We start from the raw sequence: 17642 nt of genomic DNA, 5'->3' as shown, positions 1-17642 counted from the left end.
CTGAACAGGGATGACAAATAGTTGTTAGCCCCTCCCTCCCAGCAGGGGGAGGGAGGACAGGGTGGGAGCGCGGACAGCATGCGCACACCTGAACACGGAACAGCGTGACAGACAACCACACACACGGCGGCGGCGGTGGCGGGCAGAGAGACGGACGGACAGCATGGAGGTACGGTGGCCCAGAAGGGTCAGGCCCTGTGGTGTGGTGCGTGCCAGATGGAATGACGTCTGAAAAGCAGCTCACTGTCGACACAGAAAACAACAGAAACAGAACTCACATGTAGAAGCCATCAGGGGAGAACGAAAAGCCAGAAAAGAATGCTAAGCCGTGATCACATGATAGACTTTTGGTAGGAAGGGGCTAGGACCTGGGGAAGAACTTGACTCTCCCTTCTAGAAGAGAGGTGGCGCTCTTGTAAACTGATTCTCTGTAACCTTCTCTTGAAAGTGTATACTTTAACCCTCTGTAGTAGCTACTGTACTTCCACTCCTCCACACCCTTCTAAGGGGTCTAAAAGAGGGCAAAATAACTAATTACAAATCAAAAAAATTGGAAAGTTACTATTTTAGTGGCTATAAATCAACCGAGGACTGTATTAAATGGACTATCCTCAAGACAAAAGTCACTTGCGACCATGAAATAAGACCACTAATACTTTATGTGTGTAAATCATAACCATGGGGTTACAACAGCGGTACTGCAAGGCATGCAGACGAAATTAGGATGCTCCTGTTCTGTTTCAGCAGGATGAAGTATGTCTGAGGATGCAACTGTAGCAGAGTACTCTCTGTACCAGGGGTCTCAACTCTGCTCCGAGCCCAAAGATCATGCTTCATCTACGGTTCACCGTAGACTGAGGATGATCATATTCGGAGTTGGGAGACCCCTGCAACTGCTAGATAAACACACAGGAAGTTGGAAGGACAGACCGTCCCCAACGCATGTCTGAGTCTGCAGGTAGACAGACAGACAGGTAGACAGACAGGTAGGCAGACAGACGGATACACAGTGAGACCATGTCCGGCCCACAGTCACCACCACAGGGTGAGCTTTGGCGATGGGCGCCTGCTTTACCTTCCTCTCCGGGGGGGGCTCCAGGGGTCTCCAGTTGTTGGCTCGGAGCTGGTGCAGCTCGTCAAACTTGAGGCTGATGTTCTCGATGGAGAGCTGGAGCATGTCCCAGAATCCGGCCAGGTCCTGGGAGATGGGCCTCGGGTGGGCCTTGGGGTTCTGACCCGCCCGCATCAGTGAGGCGAGACAGGAAGGAGACAATGTGATAAATGTGGTACAAACAACTGGACATTTGGGAGATTTTCCTTGTCACATGTACAGATATCACTCAAACAGTGTTGTCTACAATGTAACATGGGGTGTCATGATGAGACCCAAGCCTAAAGTTGGAGGTTTACTCCAGCTCTCATATGACTGAAGGAGGAAGAAGACCAATCCTCTGTGTATAATGCCTGAATGGGATTCAGATATGTCGAGTTGGAAAGATGAACTGCTGGATAACTCACCAGGTTCTCTTCACACAGCTCTCTGAACTGTTGGAACTTCTGAGACATCAGGAGCTGGGCGCTCCCAACTGCACTCCTCATCTTCCCCAGGACTGGAGAGGACAGGCACATGTTCACATTCTAAATACATGCATCAGAGCACACACACACACACACACACACTAACAGACACACACAATAACACACACTTACTGTCGTCAGGCAGGTCGTTCTCCTGTTCATCCACCTCCATCTGCCTGCACCAGCCCTCCATCCTCTCTGTCTCTGCCTGCAGGAGCTTCAAGAACCAGCGGCCGTCCCTCTGACACACCTGCACGGCAGAGATATTATTTATGACCTTCTCACTCACTCGCTCACTCACTCATTGGCTTATCTATTCATATTCCAAAAGTATTCAAAGCCTTAATTTATCCTAATATAATAGCTGGTAATCTCCCAGGTAATAAGCAAACAGATGTTGTCAAGGAATGGTACTGTATGTAAAAGGAAATTATATCACAAATTCACATTCTATCTCACAAGTGAATTGTGATCTGACCCTTTACTGATGAAGTAAGATCCACAGTTGAACTAAAGAAGTAGTTTAGAGTAGTCTCCAACAGCTACTGTGAAATGGCCTATCCTATACTGGTCCGCTTGCTTGTCTTGACTCTTCAGATCTCAGGCTCTGACCTGTGCCACCCTCTGCACCACCTCCAGGGGGTCCTCGGTCACGCTGTCGATCCAGGGGTCCGGCGGGGGCAGGATGGAGGGGTCGAAGCCCACCACGTCCTCGTAGTCGTCCGAGGTGCAGGCGTGGTAGTGGTTCCCCGAGCCCTGGATGCTGACGGTGGAGGTGGCGGCATCCCGGGAGTACTGATGTGACACGCAGCCGGAGGAGGGCAGGGAGGGGAGGTCCGTGTCAGGGGAGTCCAGCAGAGGGGGGCTGTCAAGCAGCTCCGGGAAGTCCAGGTCTGCCTGCACCGCTGCTGTCACGCTGTTGGAGCGCATGAACCGGCGGTATCTGGCCACCAGGGGGAGACAGATGGATAGACAGACATGGAGACACACGGACATGGACAGGCAGAAAGGGAGAGGGGTGGACACACAAAACACAGGAACGTGGTGAAAGTGATGTTAGACATTTGGAAACCTACAAGAGATTAAACATCATAATACATTCTGTTAACACATTAGAACAGAAAACGATGTCGATACAGTTCACAATAGCTTTTTTTCCTCCCTGACGGGATCAAAAGAAAATCTTCTTGATTTACACCCGATAGAATCAGGTTATCATTGTCTATGTGTGTCATCGGTAGCATTGTTTAGATTAAGGATGCCGGGGAAACTGAATAAAACATTCTGATAGGCAGTCTACCACATCTCTCCAGAGCGCAGCACAGTGAATGAACAGCCTACGCAAGGAGCTGTCGCGTGGGAGGAAGAGAGAGAGGGGAGAGAGAGAGAGAGAGAAGGAGAGAGAGAGCAAGGGAGAAGGATGGGGGCACAAAGAGACAGAAAAGAATACAGACAGAAGAAAGGGAGTAGGAAGAAGCAGAGGCAGGAAGAGAGAGAGAGAGAGAGGCAGGAAGAGAGAGGGAGGGAGAGAGAGAGAGGCAGGAAGAGAGAGGGAGGGAGAGAGAGGCAGGAAGAGAGAGGGAGGGAGAGAGAGGCAGGAAGAGAGAGGGAGGGAGAGAGAGAGAGGCAGGAAGAGAGAGGGAGGGAGAGAGGAAGAGTACAAGGGCCAGCATTAGCAGAGCAGCAGGCGGCTGAGCTGAGTGTTTCCCTGGAACGCTCACACCGCCCACTCCTATCCAGCCTTCCTGGAGGAAATGCCCTTCTGTCTCCTGACACACAGCTGGGCTATGCGAACACCAGACCCTGGCACTGTACTGCCTGCAAACGCCTCTGAATAGGAGGCTATATTTGTTTCCAGAGCCTGTGTACAGAAAAGCCCTTGCCTGGAATCAGAGAAAGCCGCTGAGCAATGCTGGGAGGTGATTCCTATGGACAGAGATCCGACTCGTGCCATACTATCCACATAATCGAGTCAGCCATCTCATCATTAGACACTGACAGTATGGTCTCAATTAAAAACTGTCTACTGCTTCGTTATATCGTACTATTATTTATTAGGGCTTGAAAAAAATACAGTCAAGTCAAATTGTTGAAAAATTAAACAAAATTAAATGGCATATTGTTCTTATAATAGTGAAAGTCACTAAGTTCAAAATGCTTGGGCATCCCCATAGCGATGTTATGAAAAGGGACTGAGTTTGGACAACATTATTCAATACATAAAAGAACAGGAAGTGACATTAAGCTGCAGTCAGTCAGAGTCGGCCAGCCTCTTCGACCAATCTTCCTTCAACCTCTCACACCTCAAACTCAGTCCTCCGTTTGGAAGGGAGAAAAGATACCCTTGGGCGAGAGTGAATGTGTGTGTGGGCGTTTGCAGAGTCAGTCTGCTACCACAGGTGAACGGAGGATGACTCACCACCCAACACTGCTGACAGCTTATCTGCCTAAACTGCTCTTCGGAACCGGAATAATATAAAACAGCACAGTTACAGTTGGACTAACCCTGTCTGGAAACAACCCCCTTGCTCCAGATCTGTCCCCACCTGACGCAACTCAACTGGTCCGTTGAGCTAGGCCCTGAAAAAGGCTACGGAGGGCAGATTTCTTTCTGACCTTCAGTAGTACACTATACAGACCTGGTGCTACCCACTGCGGTTAATCATAGACATGGTCTATATCTTCTCCCCTGCTGCTTCCATGAGAGCTGTGTAGTGGTGTGACAGGTGTGAGGTCTGGTTGGCTATGTCTTCCTATTGCATGAATCCTGAACCCATAGCCACAGAGGTACCTATGGATATGGGGTCCAAACCCCATACTTACCCCCTCTCGTCCTCCACCTGCACCCCAACAGACTGGAACTTGGACTGGTCATCCAAGTCTAGAACTTCCTCTGGCCCGTCCACCTGGGAACCCAACCCGAAAGTAGAATGTTTATGGACAGCAAATGTTTATTTCTAAGATAAGGTTTACTCTATATAAGGCCTGGACGCAAATAGACACATTCCCCCACAGAGCTGTAGCATGTCTTCTTTATCGTAAATATCAACAAATACCACTAGGGGGTAGGATGGTGCTGAATATAATTCCCGTAGATGGAAAGGCTGAGGGGGAAGTCTCATAACACACACAACATTAGAAGATATTGTACGGCATTGTCTTGTTTTCTACTGTACTCTACTGTCAAGGCTGAGGCACAGACCTGGATTCCGATGGAGAGGCACCTGCCCTTGTGGAGGGCCTCCTTCCTGGGGTCGTCAGAGAGCTGCGGGCTTCTGGCCAGGGCAGGAGCAGCCGTGGTGGAGATGGTGATGGTGCTGTTACTGACGTGCTGGCTGGCCGGACCGTGGACCTGCACGGCACACGAAACCACACGACAACAGAAGTTCCAGATGTCAGTGACCTTTTCCCTCAACGGTTTGTTCCAGAACGTGTCTCGCGAAAGAGCTCGAAGAAAGAACTCGATAACAGCCGAAGCTTCGAAGCTCCCGACCCTCCGCACCTGTGCGTTGGCGGCCTCTATGGCGGCCGTGAGTGCCTTCATGCTGTCGATGCTCTCCGTGGAGTTGCTGAGGGCTGATTGGATGGTCATGTCTCCGCGGTGGCCGGAGCCCTCCATGTAGGCGTCCTGAGCAGACTCTGTGCTGCTCTGGGCTGTGATGGAGATGAAGGGCTTGGAGGACAGGGCCGCCAGTGGGGAGGAGGAGGAACAGGTGGAGGTGCGGGGCGGTACGGGGGGAGGGGTCTTCTTGTAGGTGGTGATGCAGGAGGACACTGTTGGAGAGAGGAGGGAAGGGAACAGGCGTCGTCTCTGATAGTTGTTCAAAGTTGTCTGGGTCTTGGACTGCGGGGGCTGTGTGCGTGGTGATGCGGGCACGTGCACACACACGCACGCACGCACACACACACACACACACACACACACACACACACAGACACACACGCACACACACACACGCACACACGCACACACACACACGCACACACACACACACACACACACGCACACACACACACACACACAATCAATCAGAGGGGGCAGCTCATCATAGCACCTGATGGTTTCAAATGAATGGCTTTAGGAAGCAAAGTAACCGAGGTATCACGGCTAGTTAGTCAAGCTGGTTATGTCTCTTACTTCTAATGACGGGGGGGAGAGGAGGAAGGAGGAACAAGAGTGCGGCAGGATAAGATGCTCTCTCGTTCATTCTCTTCTCTCTTTCTTCATCTCTCTCCCACACCAGGAAGTAGGCCACATGATTACATCACAGAGAGGGGATGGTAATTCATGCAACACCAATTTGAATACCCTCCCTTCCTCTGTGTCTCTGTGTGTTGCTGTGCAGCAGCGTTTGTGGGGAATCAAAGGGAGGCCCTGACACAGCTGACAATATGGAATCCAAAGGAGCTTTTTTTTCATGCTAAATCTGTATAATGCGATAGAACGTTTCAGAAGTCAAGACCATCATAAGAAAAACACAGTGATGGTTTCTATTTTTATTTCATGTCATCTACACCAATCTTCTCCTATTCATTACTTCACATTTCAACCAGCTTAGTCTGGCAAATATCTGGCAACAATCCCCTCCATGGATATCTACTACTTAAAGCAGAGAGGAACTAAAACCTCTGTTCTGAGTTCCATAGAGAAAATGTTCACTCAGTAGATTTTTTTCATACATAATCAGTAAATTATATTTTAAGTGAGAAGGTTCCAACCCACTGGGTAGGTCCTAACTGTGATTGGCTATAGGATATGTTTGATATAACCAGAGAGAGGGAAGGAGAGAGAACAGGAAGTGGTGGGAGAAAGATTGGAGCGGGAGAGAAAGAGAGGGGGTTAGAGAGAGAGAGGAGAGACAGAAAGGACAGAGAGAGAGATTTTACTCTTTTGGCCCAGACCTAAGTCTGCCTTGACAAGTGCTTCTAAACAGCCAAACTGACAGGACTGAATTTCCGCTAACCCACACAGTACCAGACAACAGAAACCAAAACACACACATTACAAATTCTTTATGTGAATCCACCAATTACATGGAAGGATGTCAAATTTCTCAGTGACGGTATTACAGACAAGGGTACAGAGTCCACACCCACACTCTCTGTCTGTCTCTCTTTATGCCAGTCGTTCTCTCTCCCTTTATGTCTGTCCTCTCTCTTTTTATGTCTGTTCCTCTCCCTCCCTCCCTCCCTCCCTCCCTCCCTCCCTCCCTCCCTCCCTCCCTCCCTCCCTCCCTCCCTCTCTCTCTCTCTCTCTCTCTCTCTCTCTCTCTCTCTCTCTCTCTCTCTCTCTCTCTCTCTCTCTCTCTCTCTCTATCTCTATCTCTTTCGGTGCCAGTTGCTCTCTCCCTCTCTTCATGTCAGTCACTATCTCTCTTTATACCAGTCGTTCTATAACTCTCTATGTCTTTGCTCTGTCTTTATCTCTCTCTCTATGCCAGACACTCTCTCTCTCCCTCTCTCTTTATGTCGGTCCATCTCTCTCTTTGTCCTTAGTTTTTTTTCCATTTTCATACCAAATGTACATATCAAGATGTGGCCCTAGTCAGAGCCCACCGAAAGAGCACTCCTCTCCCTCTTCTCATGGACATGTCCATCAACCCACCCTTCAACATCTACAGTACCTCTCGCCGCTCTCACCCACCAGTCACCTTAATCATGTACTCCCCCTCTCCTAGACACATAACTCCTTATCCTCTTCTTTCCTCCTCCACCCTCTCTATAGCCTCCCCCCCTTTGCTCATCTCCCATTTCTCATCCATCCTCTCCTCCCTTCTGCTGACCTCCCCTCCTCTCTCCTGTCCTCCCTCCCCCCAACTCATCCTCTGCCAGAAAAAGGTCAACTTACCCCGTCCAAACCCCCTGACAGCTTCTCCTTCCTCTGCTGAGCAGCACAGCCAAGATAGGATGAAGTGACACCATCCAATCAATTCAGCCCAGACAGTCAGTCTATGTGCCACTGACATTATTTGTGTGACTGGCAGTCTTTGTGTGACTGGTAGTCTTTGTGTGACTGTCAGTCTTTGTGTGACTGGTAGTCTTTGTGTGACTGTCAGTCTTTGTGTGACTGGCAGTGTCTCACACTAGAGAATAAGAGAGAGAGGTGTGAGTCTTCCTGCTACTACACAGTCTAAGCTTTTCTGGTGAAGGCTGTTGTAGGCTGAAACATCACCGACATGTTTTAGGACACCAATTATCAAATCAAAGTTTTTTTTTCCTTCCGTTCATTTCTATAGCAGCTCCTCTCCCCTGTGGTGCAGACTAGACTCGAGTCTTCCCAGGAGGAGAGGTGTGTCTGGCAGCGGAATGAAACAACCACTACCAGAGAACGACACATATCTGTCTGATCACTCTACTTAAGGGCTATGTTGCAGTCTACATCAAGTCTACAATGCAGGTCCATGGAATACATTTAGTCTAGTGTTCAGTCCATTCCTTCTCTTTAATTTCCAAATACCACACGTTGTGGCTCCACCCCAGCCCTGTAGTCATTTTTGCAGATAAAAATAAGTAGGATGAAGTTGGAAAATCTTCATATACAGTAGCATTTACAGTACCTTTAGCGGGGAGTGAGCTCATTAATTAACTATGAGCAGCCCGCCTACGGTGTTATGTTCCTCTGTATCTAATTAGTGTCAACAACCACAGCAACCACAACAACAACAACAGCCCGTTCAAATTAAATGTTGATGAAACTATTGACACTAATCTCTACCTTAACCCCGCTCTATAATCTGCACAGAGCAAGGTTGGCGCCATTGTTGTTGCGACATCAAGACTACAAGCCACAACTCCCCCGAGAAATAGCACTTTGCCCATGTATCCTGTAGGGATGAGGACCAGAGTGGTTGGGATTAGCGGTGATGGGAGCAGTAACGAGCTCAAGATCCATCCACAAAGGCAGGTCGTGTAAAGACACCAGTCAGGCACAGTCTCAGTGGACCACAGACACCATTGGAACACAGATGAATGTGAGATCAACAGCATTTCCTCCTTTAAAATGCGTGCAGTGTCCCCACACTGTCTGGTCTAGGCTGGGGATTCTTTCGATTGTTTTGTGACATGGGAGGCGTTTCTGTGCTCTGATGCTTTGTTATTGTACGTTGCTCTGAGCTGTGCAAGCTTGGGCGTCCTTTCCTGCGAGGTACTGCCGCCTTCGGTAGACCCAAATCATTCAGGGTGTCTAAGGGGTGACACCGAGCTCACAGAGACATGAACAAGGCCGAAACAGGCTAAACATCTGCTTTCAGGAGGTTTCCTTAGGTGGTCCAATACTCCAAAGCTTTGTCCTTCCTCTAACAAAGGAAAAGGGGAAAGAATCAGGACAGGATAGCTACTGTGTTTACGAAAATGAGGTCCAACATAATTATTCTCCTCTGTCCTCATCTGCCGCTGTCAGCAGCTTTCAGTTCAGCAGAATATCCTAGTGTTGTTGATCAGGGTCAGAACTTACAGGTGGAAAAGACGTGTGAGAGTGCTGTTCGACAATGTCGGCAAAGGACAACAGAGGTGAAGCAGGAGGAAAACACATTCAAATGAAACGAAACCATTTTCCACGGGAATGTTCTTGGCTGCTGATTTTCTAATTTCAGGAGGACTGGAAAGGGGAAAAAAAAGATTTCTCTCATTTCTCTCTTTAAAATGGAGTGCAGGTGGGCTAGATCCTGCATATTCAGCCAGTGCTTGATATTCACCTGAGCAAGCTGAGCCTGTCTGAGGGCAGTGACGTGTGCCTGTGTCTGACTGTGATCATCACCATGCCTCTTGTTTGCAGGGGCAGATGGTACATCTCGGGGAACACGCTCTGTGCCATGTCCGAGTGGGTAGAGGTGCCCTCTACCAGTCGCCCCCTGATGACCCTCCCCCCATCAATACTCCCCTATGTCACCACTCCTGCCCCTGTCTCTCTGTGGAGAGGGCATCTGGATGGACCTGGGTCTGCTATACTCTCTCCCTCTCTCTCACACACAAGTACACACATACACAAGCGATCCCTCTCTCTCACACACACGTACGCCAGTTTCTCTCCCAGCAGCATCATGGCGATCTGCCATCGTCTAGTCCTGTCTGGCTACTTCTCACTGGGTACCATCTCAATATCTGGCACCCCTCCGTCTAGGCTCGGCTCATCCTGTCTAGCCTGAGTGAAGAACAGCCCCAGTTCTTACTGCTGATTTCTCACTCAGGCGTATCAAACGATGTTCTTTGTTCCTTTTAATACGCAGAATGAATTATCAAAAAAACGATAGTCACGAATGTCTTTCGGAGAGTGGTGGGAAAGGGTTTAGTGGTGGGAAACAGGGATAAGTAAGAAGTTGATAAGTCAGAATATAAGAGAGAGGGAGTATTAGCATGGCTTTAGATGTCTGAGCTGAGCTCTTAACGAAGACTGACCTCTTTCGAGGCCCCGGTCTCTCCATCGCTATATCAGTCTCTCTTTCTCTCTTCCCTCCTATCTCTTGATCCACCCGCTCCCCTTCTCTCTCTCTCTCTTCCTCTAACTCGCTATGCCTAATTCATCTCAGGCCTCATTAGAACCCTTTTATCCTTTAAAAAAAAAACCAAGGACACAATGTCAAAGGAGAAAAGGACCCGATTGAAATGCACAATGCACCGGCAGCCACGCCACGGCTTGGCCCTACTAAACACGTCTGTGAACACGGAAACACACAAAGTGGCACACTGCCGCAACACGTTCCACACATCCTGTGTTTCATCCATCCCGTAGCGAGCCTCGCAGAGACGGTGCAGTGATGAATCTCTGGTTTCTCCTCTGCTGATGTGTCTGATGACGGGGACTGCTGAGGGCCGAGCATGTGCCTCGCACGCCAGCTTGATGTCTTCACTCACACCCACGGGACATCCTGAAACATTAACTAGCCAAGGAACCTCCCTCCATCCCTACCCTTCCTCCTCGTCTTCCTTTGTTGTTCTCTCTCTCTTTCTCTCTCTCTCTCTCTCTCTCTCTCTCTCTCTCTCTCTCTCTCTCTCTCTCTCTCTCTCTCTCCCTCCCTCCCTCCCTCCCTCCCTCCCTCCCTCCCTCCCTCCCTCCCTCCCTCCCTCCCTCCCTCTCTCTCTCTAGCTTGGCATCTCTCCTCCCGTGGGTTCAGCCCATATGTTCTGACTAGCCCTGGCTAGCCCCTGGCAGAGAACAGCACGGGGGGATGGTGTGGTGGGTGGGGAGCTCCCCCATCTGAAGTCCCTCACTCTCCCAGTTAAACTGCCATGGCCGCTTGCTCTCCCTCACACACGCGCTCTCAGGCACACGCTCGCACGCGCAAAAACCTCCTGGTGTCCATTCGGATCCTTCACCTACGTGAGCTAACTGCTAGTCCAATGCATTCAAAGTGACTGCAACATGTACAGCACCCATAGACCCACGCACTCCCAGCTGCATCAGAACGAACGTCTCACAAACAGCACGTTGGAGTGTGTTGTAAACATCAAAGTCACAGCGAAGGTGTTTTTCTAAAGATAGACCCAGCTTAGCCCCTGATCACTGACAGTGCACTATAAAGACCTGACCTGAGTCATAACAGGCACCTCAGACGGTGGACGAGTGGGTCATAACTGGGAGTGGAGCAAACTTCTCTGGGAGTGAGTAACGGCGGAAGAGCTGAGGCACGCCTGACAACAACACTGGCCTGCGCCGTGTGGAGACGAATCAGGGCTACGGCGCTCGTGTTGTGTAGCGTTCCGCGTCACGTGTTATCGTTTGTCCGCGCTGACTCACCTGTGCTGCTCTGGATGGTCCTGACCGTGGTGGTGGTGCGCGGGGGGGAGGAGGGCAGCAGCAGGCCGTCCTCCTCGTCCTGGGAGCAGCCCTGGTCGATGGCGCGCACGTAGCTGTGGCTGCGCATGCGGAAGCATCCGGGCACGGGCAGGTCCAGGGCATCCATGGCCTGGGACTCCATCTCGCTGAAGACCTGCGCGCACACCTCCTCGATCTGCCCGTTCACCTCCACCTCGCTCACCTGGGGAGGGCGGCGGTGTGGGGCCGCGCGGGGAGAGAGGGCACAGGGGAGCAGCACAGCCGAACACAGACATTAGTCCCACTTCCTGGTATGTGCGTCTACACATGACTTACCTCTGTCCTGCATGACGGGGAGGGGTAAACATTGACATCATCGGGAAGTGTAAAGAATAACAGGAAGCAGCACGAGGCAACAGGAAGTAGTAGGAACCAGGAAGTGGATTGAGATTTCCCCTTGGTTATCTAGGGTCAGCGTTACACATCCTCCTCGGTGGTTGTGAGGGGGAGCTGGGAAGGCTAAGCTGATCCCAAATCAGCCCCAAGAGAGAGATCTCAAACCAGGGACTTGTTTGGAAACTCTTCAAATCAAACCTTCCCCTCAATCATGTAACATACGTAACCCTCTCAAGGTGGGGAGGAAAAAGAGGAGGCATTTTTAGAGCATGCAGACAAGGCCCTGGAGAAAGTATTAGTAAGAGGAGGAAGAGTCAGATAGGGTGGGAGAGGAGGAGGGTGAAGAGGATGTAGACAAGGCGGAGGCCAGGGAGGAGACAGGCAGGATGAGGGTGCAGAGACATGGGCCTACCAGGTTCAGGAAGGTTGCTTTACTGAGGGCTTAGGGTGAAGGTGGTTCAAACACGAGTAAACGAGAGCTAGAGAGACTCAGCTAACTCAAGTTTCAATTTAAATTGACTTTTTCACAGTGGTCTAAATAGTACTGTATGCATGGATATCACAGCACAAAATGTGGACAGCTTGTCATTGGAAATAACATTTAAGATAACGATTTGTTGCCTCAGCCTGCAGCTTGCTGTTTATGCTGCTCTTAAATCTATCAGCCTGGAATTTAATCAGCTGCATGTTTATTTGATGTAATGGGAAATGGATGATTTTTGTTATTATAATGCTTTGCTATTACGTAATATAGCTATATTGTTCTGTACAAAGACAATGGATAAAACCTGGTTAGAACCGGTACTATTACTAGTATGATGTGTCCTATCATTTAACGGATGTACAGTATCATGTACAATGCAGATGCAGTGGTAGTGTCTGTTGACTTTGTTACAAGTCGCTTCTGGATGGCTTGTGGCAGAACATTGACAAACGTCTGAACCGAAATTCATCTCACCAGTGGGCGGATGAATTTTCTGTAGCAAATATCATGACTGATTTGGAGACTGTGACTCTGACATGACTCTCCTCCCCTGCACGGCCCATAGGGGGCGCACGTACAGGTACCAGACATCACAGACAGGCCTGGGGCAAACACCATCTACAGTCAAATTCTTTGGGCGCACTGGATTTTCTTCACTCGGTTTGAGATGAAAACCAGGCCCCCACAAACCCTGCAACATTTAAACAGAGAGCCGTGGGAGGATGTGTCAGCAGTGTGTTTGACCCAGGTCTGACCAGAGATGGGGTGGAGACGGAGGAAGCACCAACCTGACTGATGGTGCTCATAGCCCTCATGTAGCTCTCGTTTCGTGAGCGGTATTGGGGGGAGGACAGCAGGCTTTTGGGGTCCAGGAGCGTTTTGGGGTCCAGGGTGTCCAGGCTCCTATTGATGGAAACTTCACTCACCGCCCGTAGGTAGCTGTGACTCCGGATCTGCAGCTTGGGAGAGTGTTCACTGGAGATCCTGACACAGGAGCCATGGGAGGGGGAGAGGAGACGTGTTAGAGGAACAGTCTGGAAGGTTCTGGGACTGGTAGAAGAAGCAGGCAGAATATAAGTAAGTAAGTAAGTAAGTAAGACTTTATTTATATAGCACATTTCATACAAGAATTGCAGCTCAAGGTGCTTTACATACAATCAATAAAAACAATAATACAAGTGATAAACAATTCAAACAAAAATAAAAATCCCAATAAGATCTCTGTTCAAGAGAGAAACCAACTTTAAACATGCATCTTAAAAGTAACAATAATATAATTAATAAAAGTAGGAAAACCCTTTTGAGATAAAATTACTTAAATGCTTCGGTAAAAAGGTAGGTTTTAAGCTGTCTTTTAAAAATGTCTAGAGTGTTTGCTTCCCTAATATTTATGGGTAATTTGTTCCATAGTTTTGGGGCATAATTGACAAAGGCCGAATCACCAATCTTCTTATGACTGCGTCTGGTGACCTCTAATTGGCCTGCATTTGATGATCGCAGTGTTCTAGCTGGTGTGTAGTTTATAAAGGAGTTAGCAATGTAGCTAGGTCCTTGTCCGTGTAGAGCTTTGTATGTGAGGAAAAGGACCTTAAAGTCAATTCTGAAGGTAACAGGGAGCCAGTGTAAAGTAGCTAGGACAGGACTAATGTGTTCTCTCCTTTTAGTTTTGGTTAATAATCTAGCTGCAGAATTTTGAATGAGCTGTAGTCTTTCAGTGGTTTTCTTGGGAATACCAGTGAAAAGTGCGTTACAGTAGTCCAGCCGGCTGGATATAAAAGCATGAATTAACTTCTCTGCATCATTTTGGTTTATGAATGGTCGTACCTTTGCTATATTCCTCAGGTGAAAGAAAGCTGTTTTGGTCACTTTATTAATGTGAGAGTTGAAATTCAAATCTGAGTCCAGGATTACACCGAGACTCGTCACCTCTGGTTTAAGACAGGGGGTTAAACTTCCAAGATTCTTAATAAGCATCTCTCTTTTTGATTTGGGGCCACATAGTAGGACTTCGGTTTTGTCTTCTTTTAATTTAAGAAAGTTAGCGTTCATCCATTTGTTTATTGCCAACAGGCAGTTGGTAATGGAATTGATGGCCATTGCATCGTTGGGTTCAGTGGATATAGGCCACATTCTCTGTTCCCTGACGGAGGAAAAAAGTAGAATCCAAGAATATCTCAAATAAAAAATGTACTTCGGAATATCATTTAAGGTGTAACCTTTAAATCTTGCTGTTAACCCCTTTTAATATTATTCATCAATTTAAATTCCTGTTTAGTCGGAACAGACAAATCTCTAACCCACCAACATGTAAACATATCTCACAGCAGACCAGTGTGTTCAGTAGCCTAACACAGATGAAGTAGCCTGGTTGCTGAGCAGCACATTTTTGTGATTGACTTACTTCAAGTTACTCCACACCAGGACTGTGCATAATGCATAGTCCACTCCTAAAATAGCCCCTGGCCACAGCTGCCAACACCAACTTGATTATGCCTACTCTCCCATGGAGCAGATCGGGCGGCCAGAGGGCTAAGGAGGAACAGCTAAACACACTTAAGACCGCCCACGCACTTTGTCCCAGCCTGCTGACAGACACACACCTCGGCTAGGCTGGCCGAGGTGTGTGCTGGGGGGGGTGGGGGGGTGGGGGGCAGGATGGGACTGGACTGGGGTTGTATTGGAGAAAGGTAGGAGGGAAGACAGACAGACAGACATCTCACCTGGGCTGGGCAGGGGAGAGATAGGATGGAGCTGGGCTGAGGAAATGTTGGGGGAGGTTAGGGTTGGGATCGTCTTGGCTCAGCTGGGCGAGGCTGCGTAGACGCGGAGCAGACAGACAGACACCTCAGCTAAGGCCGATTGGAGCCTCGGTGGGGTAAAACGGTACAGCCAAGCAGAAAGAGTTCGATTTCGCAACATCTGGGAACTGGCTGTCTTCTTCTGGATCTTGGGCAGGAAAGCCTGCAGGCTCGTCGAGGAGCTTAGGACCAAACCTCCAACTGAACCCCCCCGCCACTCTCTGGAAGCCCGCTGGAAGCTCCAACCACACAACAAAGAGAAGTTGGGACTAAGCACTTGACAGCGAGGCGAGACAGTAAGACAGTGTGAGGAGGAGAGAGAGAGTGTATAGTTGGAAGCTTAAGGGATTTGTTTATGTGTGATGTCACTGGTGTGGAATAAACCAACATGGCATTCCTTAAAGTTGGCTCTAGGGTGGTCTCTCTGGACATGCATGCTGTTAACCTTTTTATATTTAGATTATTGTATGGCATGACATTAACATGCATTACAGGCATGAAATTACTTGCAGTAGATGCTGTAATACAGGGATTCTGGACAGTAATACAGTAGCACATTTAATATACATCCAAAACAAACTTAACACCCATCAATGACAATCTTACTTCTTTCAAAAACCATCGTAACACCAGGATGATATGGATTAATGATGTAGGAGAATGCTGGGCGATGACAAGGCCCAAGCTGCCAGCAGCGTTACCGTGAAACAGTAGGGAAATGGAGTTTCATTATAGCAGCAAGGCACTTTTAAAGCAGTCCCCAGGCTAATGGATGTAATTATTCATACCTTCTATGGCAGTGCAGGTCTTTAATTAGTAAGCGGCGTGGTGTATTTCTGGGGAGAATCTAGGCAGCTAGCTAGTGAGTGCACTGTCAGTCTGTCTATAGAGAGAGAAGGAGAGAGTGAGAGGTTGAGAGACAGAGATAGACAGAGATGAAGAGAGACAGGAGAGACAGACCCTTAAAGAGACGGGAGAGAGAGACCCTTAGAGAGACAGGAGAGAGAGAGACCCTTAGAGAGACAGGAGAGAGAGACCCTTAGAGAGACAGGAGAGACAGACCCTTAGAGAGACAGGAGAGAGAGACCCTTAGAGAGACAGGAGAGAGAGACCCTTAGAGAGACCGGAGAGAGAGAGACCCTTAGAGAGACCGGAGAGACCCTTAGAGAGACCGGAGAGAGAGAGACTGTGGAAGGAGATTTGTGAGCCGTCCTCATTTTTATTAAAACCTGATATACGGTATCCTTATGTCTTATTTGCTAATAACTCCAAACAGCCTGTCATTTTTAGATGCCATACTATCACACGTTAACTTAAGAGTGGAGTTGTGTTATATACTGTGCAGTTTCCCCTGTACATGAAGGAAACAAATGAAACTATGCTTAAATGCCAGATCAAATGAACATTAAAAGATTCATGATCTTGACTCAAACTGAGAGGGGGTTAAATCATATAGTCAGACATTGGGCTGGCTCTTAAGTGGTGCTGTGATTCATCTCTAAATTAAGTAAAGCGTAAAGCCTAGATAGTCTGACCATGAGCAGTGCATGTAAAGATTGCAGTGGTAATGCAATCCAACAGAACTGAAACTAATAGCGCGACTGAGGTCTGTCAGGATAATCACCCTAACAGTCAGATCCAGACCAATTTCACCCCACCCCATGGCTCCACCTGCCCAGTTAATTCAAAAGCCGAGAAGGTTTTGTTTACTTGTAGAGAACTATGAGAATTATATCGTGTAGCTAGAATCCTTCGTTTGAATTGTTCTTGCAGGGTTTCTTAAAGGTCTCCTAAATAAAATAACGCTTCACGGTTCCACGGTTCCTTTATGGCACCGTTCTCTCAGAGGGTAGGAGAGCATACGTACTGTAGTGTGGTCATCTCGGTCAGCGAGGGCTGAGTGGCTTTCAGGTAGCTGGCGCGGCGAGCCTGGACCTTGGGCGAGGGTTTGGGACTGCCCTCGGAGTCCCCGCTGTCCTCCTCCTCGGCCATAGCTTTGACGTAGCTGCCGCTGCGCATACGCCGGCACGGTATGTCGTCCTCCTTCCCCAGGGGCGTGAAGCTGCTCCATTCATCCTGAGGGACCTGCAGTGGCAGGGGGGACAGTGGGGAGTCAGACGTGTCCTCCATAGAGGACTGCGTGTCAAACCTCCCAGGCTCCGTCCTCCCGCCCGGGGGGGCCGCACCGTCGAACCACATCCAGTGCACCCCGAGTATCCGACAAACACACACGGGAGGATTAGACGAAAACGTCTTCCTGTCTCTGAATCTCTTTCTCTTTGTGTGTCTCTCCTTCTCACCCTCTGTTTCTCATGGAAATACTGTATATTAATTAACAGAGAGGTTGGAATGAATTTGTTCGCTTGGTTACACCACACAAATTTCCCCGGCAACTTGGGCATCTGTTTGCCAGGAGCAAAGCTTTATCAAACAGATCCCCACAGAGGATTGCTGACTGTGCTCTATCCAGATCTACTGTGCTCTATGTTGAAACACTGTTCTCTATCCAGATCTACGGTGCTCTATCTAGATCTGATGTGCTCTATCTAGACAAGCAGGGTTGATGGCTTCATCAAATCAAAAGATCCTATGCCAGAATGAAGCAGTCCAATTCAAACTGGATTCAGTTCAGTGG

General features: G+C 48.8%; 1 protein-coding gene across 3 annotated transcripts in view; it reads right to left on the bottom strand.

Moving 5' to 3' along the window:
* Positions 1–17642, bottom strand: part of dlgap1a (discs, large (Drosophila) homolog-associated protein 1a) — a 52902-nt gene that overhangs the window by 1943 nt on the left and 33317 nt on the right. For 2 of the 3 annotated variants that reach the window (XM_062481897.1, XM_062481898.1), the window contains exons 4-14: positions 16875–17092; positions 14930–15022; positions 12998–13193; positions 11312–11552; positions 5081–5352; positions 4781–4930; positions 4402–4484; positions 2191–2521; positions 1711–1828; positions 1519–1610; positions 1076–1231 (exon numbers count right to left, since the gene is read on the bottom strand). In XM_062481897.1, coding sequence (XP_062337881.1) covers positions 1076–1231; positions 1519–1610; positions 1711–1828; positions 2191–2521; positions 4402–4484; positions 4781–4930; positions 5081–5352; positions 11312–11552; positions 12998–13193; positions 14930–15022; positions 16875–17092 — 1950 coding nt within the window. Of the gene's footprint in view, positions 1–16; positions 244–1075; positions 1232–1518; positions 1611–1710; positions 1829–2190; positions 2522–4401; positions 4485–4780; positions 4931–5080; positions 5353–11311; positions 11553–12997; positions 13194–14929; positions 15023–16874; positions 17093–17642 lie in introns of those variants that run through there. The other variant, XM_062481900.1, reaches the window with a different exon arrangement.

This window comes from Osmerus eperlanus, chromosome 16 (genome assembly GCF_963692335.1).
Source record: "Osmerus eperlanus chromosome 16, fOsmEpe2.1, whole genome shotgun sequence".
Lineage (NCBI taxonomy): Eukaryota > Metazoa > Chordata > Actinopteri > Osmeriformes > Osmeridae > Osmerus > Osmerus eperlanus.
The sequence above is the reverse complement of the archived record's forward strand: the minus strand, read 5'-3'. Positions and strand labels throughout refer to the sequence as shown.